The sequence below is a fragment of the Salvelinus sp. IW2-2015 genome, unplaced genomic scaffold (genome assembly GCF_002910315.2).
Source record: "Salvelinus sp. IW2-2015 unplaced genomic scaffold, ASM291031v2 Un_scaffold1772, whole genome shotgun sequence".
In the NCBI taxonomy this organism is placed as follows: domain Eukaryota; kingdom Metazoa; phylum Chordata; class Actinopteri; order Salmoniformes; family Salmonidae; genus Salvelinus; species Salvelinus sp. IW2-2015.
In genome coordinates this window covers 148,669-157,651 of record NW_019943149.1, presented here as the reverse complement: position 1 = coordinate 157,651, position 8,983 = coordinate 148,669, and the positions used below count along the sequence as shown (strand labels likewise).

General features: G+C 43.0%; 1 protein-coding gene across 3 annotated transcripts in view; it reads left to right on the top strand.

The window, feature by feature from the left end:
• Positions 1 to 994: 994 nt before the first annotated feature.
• The window catches only part of trim105 (tripartite motif containing 105), a 24,685-nt gene continuing 16,696 nt past the window's right edge, over positions 995 to 8,983 (top strand). Inside the window, exons 1-3 of one of the 3 annotated variants that reach the window (XM_024139341.2) lie at positions 996 to 1,243; positions 1,487 to 1,561; positions 3,575 to 3,945. In XM_024139341.2, the coding sequence (XP_023995109.2) occupies positions 3,661 to 3,945 (285 nt within the window). In that variant the 5' untranslated portion in view covers positions 996 to 1,243; positions 1,487 to 1,561; positions 3,575 to 3,660. Of the gene's footprint in view, positions 1,244 to 1,283; positions 1,562 to 3,574; positions 3,946 to 8,983 lie in introns of those variants that run through there. The other 2 variants (XM_024139342.2, XM_024139340.2) reach the window with 2 other exon arrangements.

Here is an 8,983-nt window from a genome sequence, read left to right as displayed (position 1 = left end):
AAACCCACTGGCTCCAGGTTATCTATAAGTCTTTGCTAGGTAAAGCCCCRCCTTATCTCAGCTCACTGGTCACCATAGCAGTGCCCACCCGTAGCACGCGCTCCAGCAGGTATATTCACTGGTCACCCCCAAAGCCAACTCCTCCTTTGGCCGCCTTTCCTTCCAGTTCTCTGCTGTACATAGCCCATCTGTAAATAGGCCACCCAACTACCTCATCCCCATATTATTATTTCTTTTTTTGCTCCTTTGCACCCCAGTATCTCTACTTGCACATTCATCTTCTGCACATCTATCACTCCAGTGTTTAATTGCTAAATTGTCATTATTTCGCCACTATGGCCTATTTATTGCCTTACCTCYCTAAYCKTACTACATTTGCACACACTGTATATAGACTTTTCTATTGTGTTATTGACTGTACATTTGTTTATCCCATGTGTAACTCTGTTGTTTGTGTCACACTGCTTTGCTTTATCTTGGCCAGGCCGCAGTTGTAAATGAGAACTTGTTCTCAACTGGCCTACCTGGTTAAATAAAGATGAAATAAATAATAAAATAAATAAAAATGTCGATGTTGAAACAAACACTGCTCGAATGGACCCTCCTTTCAAACTAGCCACAGCAGAGGTCCAAATGTATAACAAAATCCAGCCATGAGTAGTGAAATGACACAACGGGATAATTTGCTTCCCACTGTTTACTGACTGAGTCAGATGTACCTGGGCTCGCGAGTGGCACAGCGGTCTAAGAGGTGTGACCACAGACACCCTGGTTTGAATCCAGGCTGTATCACAACCGGCTGTGATTGGGAGTCCCATAGGGCGGTGCACAGTTGCCTGGTGTAGGCCGTTATTGTAAATAARATTTGATCTTAACTGACTTGCCAAGTCAAGTTAAATAAAAGCCAATCACTGAAGCCTTTGTACTTTTGGGGCGTGCACAGTACATCCTGTCCTCTGTTCAGGGTTCCCATCTTTGCGGTTTACCGTTACATTGAGCTACCTAGAAAACGATTTCGGGTTTTTGGCCTACTTCTAAATTACACCGCGGCCGCCACGCTATTTTTCTTAAAAAWATATATATTTCACTGTTGCTGACTATCAGGCAGTTTGTTAGTGAGTGAATACGTAAGGGCAGGAGGAGTGTGTGTTGAGACTGAGCACTGCTGCAGGCAGCTGTCACCTGACTCAGAGGAGACAGAGCCGTATGCGCGCACATCGAGACAACTTTTTACCAGTTGAAGGTAGGCTGTGTAAATTGTCATAATAGAGATACATATTTACACCCTTTTTTCCCCCATAAAACATTAACGCGCATCAAATAAAAAACGGCGACCAAGCACAGAAACGACTTTAGGCGCTCTAGAGCGCATTAAATCCTTTCACTTTGCAGTAGTTTTCAGGCCTTGTGGGCGGGTTTTGAGTAGTCATTGGCTAGAAATGGAAAGTTGACCTGGCAACCCTGACTCTGTGTCTGGACTTCACAGGCGAGGCGGGTGTGTGGCAGCTAACATCTGGCGAAAAGCTCGTTGAAAAGCTCTCCAACTCGGGCTGCAGAGACAGTAGGTCACATTCCTTCGACTCTTTATACACAAGTTGTAGCTTGCATACAATATAATCAAATAGTAGCTTGCTAGTGTGTGACTGTTGTTTTTAACATGTAGCTAACTAGAGTGCGCTAGCTAGCTTGCCAGCTAACAMTAACCACAAGGTTTCTAAACCAGAGGCGCAAGATAGGAACACTTCAGGTGAAACTTACGAAAGAGACCAAACCGGGGTTTGAGAATTCAATGAGAGAAGTACAAAAATGATTCCTTAGTAGTTAATTCTCTCAATCTAAAGGCATCACAAAGTAGTTGAACATGTTATTTCTCCAACCGCGTAAAATTGACAAACTGACAAGTTTAAATTTTCGTAACAAAAACTGACTTTCATATCAAAGAATACATTACTGTCTTTGCTATTACCCCCAACTACCTAACGTTAGCTAGCTGAACTGTTCACGTTATTGTCAGCTGACTATGTCAATATCCAGCTTACTTTCGAGTGCAGAGAACTGAGACCAGCTAACGTGTTATTACGAAAGCTAAAATGACTTGTGATTAGTATCTACTCACGCTAGTTAGCAAATGATAGGCTGGGCACATGAACATTTTAACGTTTTCTCTTCATAATATTACCAYATGTCCCAGCTGCTTGCCGTAGTTTTGAAGTAAACACGGAAAAAAACAGGCCTTTTTTATTTGTTAGGCCATTTTTCMCCCTGCCAACTCCTATAAGTTGTATTGCGCACCGTGGCACCAACTCGCCTTCAGAACCGTCTATTCCCAGTGTATAGTTCTACGGCACAGTACCTGCTTTGCTACATTTACATTTACATTTAAGTCATTTAGCAGACGCTCTTATCCAGAGCGACTTACAAATTGGGAGCGACACCTTTTGCCCTTTGCTACTGTGGGCAATGAGACCTGTCCACGTTACTTGTCGTTAAGATGTGAACAACATGACTCATGTTACTCTGAGCTCGTCCCATTGTTTTACTATAGGGGAAATTATAGTTCTGTCTATTTTGACAAATATCTTACAATGTGTATATTTAGGTGTTTTTGTTTTAATTGAACACAATTTTAAACATGATACTCTTATTTTTCTAATTATGTAAGGCAGGGCAGCGTACTCCATCGTCACCAAAGGCTAGCCCCGAAATACCTTTTGCCCTTTGAACGTTGAGCTACCCCGGTTGTTTTCCTATGGAGAGGCATGCTTGTGTATTTCACCAAATATCTCGCAATGTGTTTTTTTTTTTCAAGTCGTACAGCATTTTAGTCAGGATACACTCCTCTTTCTAATCACATAAGGTTGGGCAGCGTACTCTGCTGTCATCGATCGCTAGACCAGAAATAGTCAAGTTGCAATCTCCCCCTATCCTCGTTATGCAGACATAAGCACACTTGGCACCATCGAGGTGTTTACTTTCTACACGAGTTATTTTTCCAGTTTCGTCTTAAGAACAGATTGTAGTGGTAAAATAAAAAGGGATACATTTTGTTTTGGTGCCATTTAGGGGAAATTGAACTCTAAGCGTCTTTCCAAAGTCTAAACAGGCGAATGGTCCATTCCGTTCATTTGCTATGGGCTCGGCTTAGACAACGTTCTTTTGCCAATTTTTCAGCCATGGGTGAATTTTAATTCGTTCTTATTGTCCAGCCTACTAATGAGCTGTAAATGCGTGTTTTCTTTAGTGAACACCCCCACCCTAATGGTGGTCTATGTAATAGACCTAATGTTATTTGCTTGCTGGGTGTGCTCTCTCTGAAGGCTGATGTTACTTTAGCCTGGCAGAAAACAACAACATTTGTGTTTGTAATAAATGCCACTATAGATGGTGATGAGTTTAGAAAGCTAGAAGGCTCAACTATTAGCCTACGGTCAGTTGACGTCACTGAGAATCAGTGTAGCTAGGTGTACAGCTACTGTACGGATATGATTTCTCCTAGCCTGAAAGGGTGTGTGTGTGTGTTAGAAACACAAAAAAAGCATTATCTGACACAGACTTTCTCTCTCTCACCCTCCAGTCTTTTAGCTACCAACCCTGTGGTCTGCCTCTAGCCTGTCTATGAACTGAAGTTCCTCATTTCTAAAAGAACAGACCGTCCCCATCATGTCTGCGGCGGCTCCCAACAGTAAGACCCAGTCCAGTCTCAGAGAAGACTTGACCTGTGCCATCTGCTGTGACCTCTTTACGGAGCCGGTGATGCTGGCGTGTATGCACCACTTCTGTAAGCGCTGTATCAGTACCTACTGGAGGGGTACCCAGACACCGGTTTCCTGTCCCCAGTGTAGGAAGGAGTTCACCACCAAACACTTCCAGACCAACTATCTGGTGACGGCCATGGTGGAGAAGGTTAGGGCCTCCACCTCGGACTGTTATGTCCAGAATATACAGGTGAGTTAGTTATGTCCAGAATATACAGGTGAGTTAGTTACCCATGCATCCTGTAACTAGGCCAGCCGTGGTGGGGGTCTTACCAGGTTTGAGAGACTTGAACATCTTTCTCCACGTGATGTATTGTAGCGGTGCCATGTATCTACTGCTGAAGCCATTCAAGTCTAGCTCTGGTCCTGGTTTCACGTCTATTGGAGGCCTGGTGAAGAAGAAAACATGCTCTCTTTACATTCTGTTAAATTGCTTTGTGAAAACTGCTGATTAAAAAAAAAAGGCAACATAAAATACATGTGATTGATGGACAATTTCTATTAAATGCCTCACAAATTGCACCCTATTTCCTACGTAGTGCACTACTTTTGACCGGAGCCTATTCTCTTAATTAGTGCACTAGTTTTGTATGAGCAACGGTCAAACGGAGGGCACTATAAAGCCTTTGTGCTCTTTAGTCACAAATCTTTATTTTATTACATTGTTTAAAACAAACATGTTAGTTAGTGAAGAGGTTCAACACGTTGGCCATGACATCAGAGGGGGAGGAGTCGAGAATCACTCACCGTAGCTGTGGAAACTGCAAGAGAGAGAGAGAAGAAGAAATCAGGGTGAGATATTAGCTACTAATTCAAGGTGTAAAAAAAAAAAAAAAAAAAAAAAAAAGGATATATTCAGATCCAAAACCCTACTGCAGGGACTGCTGCCCTTAGACTAGTGGAAATCTGTACTGTGGTCTGATGTGTCTAAATTTGATATTTTTGGTTCCAACCACTGTGTCTTTGTGAGACGCCAGAGTAGGGAACGGATGATCTATGCATGTGTATTTCCCACCTGGAAGCATGGAGAGGGAGGTGTGATGGAGTGGTGTGCTTGCTGCTGGTGACTTCTAAATAAATCCAGACATTCAAGTCACACTTAACCAGCATTGCTACCACAGCATTCTGCAGTGATATGCCATACCATTTGGTTTGGCCTTAGTGGGACTATCATTCATTTTTTTCAACAGGACATGACCCAACACCTCCAGGCCTGTGTAAGGGCTATTACCAAGAAGGAGAGTGATGAGTGCTGCATCAGATGACCTGGCATCCACAAAATCACCAAACTACACCCAATTGAGATGGTTTGGGATTAGTCGGACCGCAGAGTGAAGGAAAAGCAGCCAAAAAGTACTCGGCATATGGTGGAACTCTTTCAAGACTGTTGGAAAAGCATTCCAGGTGAAGCTGGTTGAGAGAATACCAAGAATGTGCAAAGCTGTCATCAAGGCAAAGGGTGGCTATTCCTTTTCTATTAGTCACATATACTCCTACTTGGGATTTTCTATAAAACCCTGAAGAACTCTTCAATACCTCTACTAGTCCAGTCTGGTACGTGGTGGTAGCAGCCTCATGCAGGAGTCTCATACTGTGATCCAGCTGACTGACAGCCTCTCTGACGGCCGCCATGTGGCGCTGCAGCTGTTCCAGAGCCGCCTCCTGCTCCCTCCGCAGCCGTTCCAACACACACGCCTCCTCCTCCGCAAGGAAGGCCTGCATCGCCTGGAACTCCCCCTGGATACGCAGCTGCAGCTCATAGCCAATTCTCTACAGACAGAGGGAGAGATGGGGGGGGGGGGGGACGTCAACCTGGATATGTTGACAGCATAAATCAAATGCTAAATTGAAATAAAAAAACATCCTTCTGGGGAAAATAAGGAACATAAATAACTTCAACACACTACGAGTTTGACAGAAACTTTAGCCACCTGTCGTCCCTTGGCTGAAAAAATAAATATACACTACTGTTCAAAGGTTTGGGGACACTTTGAAATGTCCTTGTTTTTGAAAGAAAAGCCCCCAAAAATTGTCCATTACAATAAACATCAAATTTATCAGAAATACAGTGTTGACATTGTTAATGATGTAAATGACTATTGTAGCTGGAAACGGCTGATTTTTAAAGGAATATCTACAGAGGCCCATTATCAGCAACCATCACTCCTGTGTTCCAAGGCACGTTGTGTTAGCTAATCCAAGTTTATCATTTTAAAAGGCTAATTGATCATTAGAAAACCCTTTACAATTGTTAGCAGAGCTGAAAACTGTTTCTAATTAAAGAAGCAATAAAACTGGCCTTCTTTAGACTAGTTGAGTATCTTGGAGCATCAGCATTTGTGGGTTCGATTACAGGCTCAAAATGGACCACATCCCTAGAAGGCCAGCATCCCGGAGTCGCCTCTCACTGTTGACGTTGAACTGGTGTTTTGCAGGTACTATTTAATGAAGCTGCTAGTTGAGGACTTGTGAGGCGTCTGTTTCTGAATCTAGCACTAATGATTTTTTAAATATTTTTTTTAACAACTAAAATCTATAATCTTCTTGTCCAACTATTTGTTTTAACTTGTGCTGAACAAGAGGACAGGCTTAATGTTGATGGATGCCTACTATACCTTTATAGACTCTATGTGTTCCTCGCCTCTGCATATAACACACACACACACACAGTGGTCTTTACCTTGATGCTCTCCATCTTGTCCTTGTCTCGGTTTAGAACAGTGATGAAACCTCTCGCCTCTGTCTGTGGGCCTCCAACGAATCCTCTGTGTGTTTCTGACAACAACAAAAGCATGTGGTCAAAACTTAGGCTACTTTCAAAGAAACACGTTCATGAGGAAAGTGTTTACGGGTTCCTGGGTCTTAAATTGGAAGAATATAGAACAAGGATGGGCAACTGATGGGGACAGGGACCACAAAATCTCCCCGTACCCACATCCGTAACCACACATGCAGTCACAGCCAACCCTAGCCTTTTGGGGCCCCCCTCTCCATGCGAGGGAAAACATTTTAGCAAAATGTCCGTCTCATTCCTCTCCGGAACGACTAATCTATAGCTGCTGCATTAACATTGTTTGGTGAAGTCATTTATTGTCGAGCTAAAAAGTAAATAAATAAACAAATAATCATTTCAAAAGGTAAAAATAAATATATAAACAGTTACTTTGGTGGGGGGCCGAATCAGTTCAAAAATAATGATGGTTCTGTTCCGGACGCGACTATTGGAAAATAACATGGGTTAATTGAGTTACTGTGACTGTCATAAGAGAAAACCACAGACCTACAGGGCTGCCAGTTGCCCATCCCTGATATCAGGGAACATAAAGAAAACTGACCTTTGGTCTGAGACCATGTGTTCCAAATGGCACCCTATTCCCTATATTAGTCTCTACGGCCCAGGTCAAAAGAAGTGCACTATAAAGGTTAAGGGTCATTTGGGATGAGCCCTAAAGTGAGATATATTGTCAGTTAGATTACAACTGTGCTGCTTGGTGGAACAACGTGCCTTCACTACCTCACAGCAGAGAGACAGGGAGAAACAGAGCGAGAGAGAGACAGGGTGAAACAGAGCGAGAGAGAGACAGAGCGAGAGAGAAACAGAGCGAGAGAGAGACAGGGAGAAACAGAGCGGAGAGAGAGACAGGGAGAAACAGAGCGAGAGAGAGACAGGGAGAAACAGAGCGAGAGAGAGACAGGGGGAACAGAGCGAGGAGAGACAGGAAACAGAGCGAGAGAGCGAGAAACGGGGTGGTTACAGTACAAGGCGTTATATACACACATATGAAATGTCTTTTTATTTTGTAACTTCTGTGAGTGAATGTTTACTGTTAAATGTTTTATTTGACTTTAGTTTATCATCTACTTCAATTGCTTTGGCAATGTTAACATACATTTCCCATACCAATAAAGCCCTCTTAATTGAATTGAGAGACAGGGAGGAGGGGGGGGGGAAGAGAGCAGAATGAGGAAAGAGTAAGAGAGAGAGAGAGAGAGAGAGACACACGAGAAGCCATTTTCCCCCACTTCTTTAACTCAAAGGTCACTTTCCGTTCATGTTTACATATGATGACCAAATGGTGACTTGAAGTTGCTATTCGTTAAAGGGTTCAACAAAATCCCTGAATCATCCGCAAGGCTGTACAAGGCTGTTACTGCACACGGTACAAGGCTGTTACTGCACACGTACAGGCTGTTACTGCACACGGTACAAGGCTGTTACTGCACAAGGCTGTTACTGCACACGGTACAAGGCTGTTACTGCACACGCGTACAAGGCTGTTACTGCACACGTACAAGCTGTTACTGCACAAGGCTGTTACTGCAACAAGGCTGTTACTGCACACGGTACAAGGCTGTTTACTGCACACGGTACAAGGCTGTTACTGCACACGGTACAAGGCTGTTACTGCACACGGTACAAGGGCTTTACGCACACGGTACAAGGCTGTTACTCAAGGACAAGGCTGTACGCACACGGTACAAGGCTTTACGACACGACAGCGGTATCACACGGTAAAGGCTGAACCAAATCTTTAGTGAAAGTCAAGGAAGGTTAGAAGTGAATCACTAATATAATACACAACTCAGTTATTTATTGGATAAACCAACAATGTTTCAGCATCACTGACTTCAGGGGTCTGAAGAAGGTACAGTGATGCCGAAATGTTGTCCGTTTACCCAATAAATTACTGGGAGCTTGTGTGTGTGTGTGTGTAATATATATAAGACTGTCCGACTATTTCGTTTTATAGGCTACAGTTTACTAGCCATTAATCTGCCACCTCTAACTACTTTTTAAAAAACGTTTTTTAGGTGTGCCCGCCAGCCGTTGCTTTTTATTAATTCCGTAATATAATAACACTCCATACTACAAAACAACTCACAACAGGTGAACAAAGAAAAGACAACTCTTAAAATACATAACTCGCCTGTATATTCTGGACCTAACTAACTCGCCTGTATATTCTGGACCTAACTAACTCGCCTGTATATTCTGGACCTAACTAACTCGCCTGTATATTCTGGACCTAACTAACTCGCCTGTTATTTGCTGACCTAACTAACTCCCTGTATATTCTGACCTAACTAACTCACCTGTATATTCTGGACCTAACTAACTCACCTGTATATTCTGGACCTAACTAACTCACCTGTATATTCTGGACCTAACTAACTCACCTGTAATTCTGGACCATAACTAACTCACCTGTATATCTGGACCTAACTAA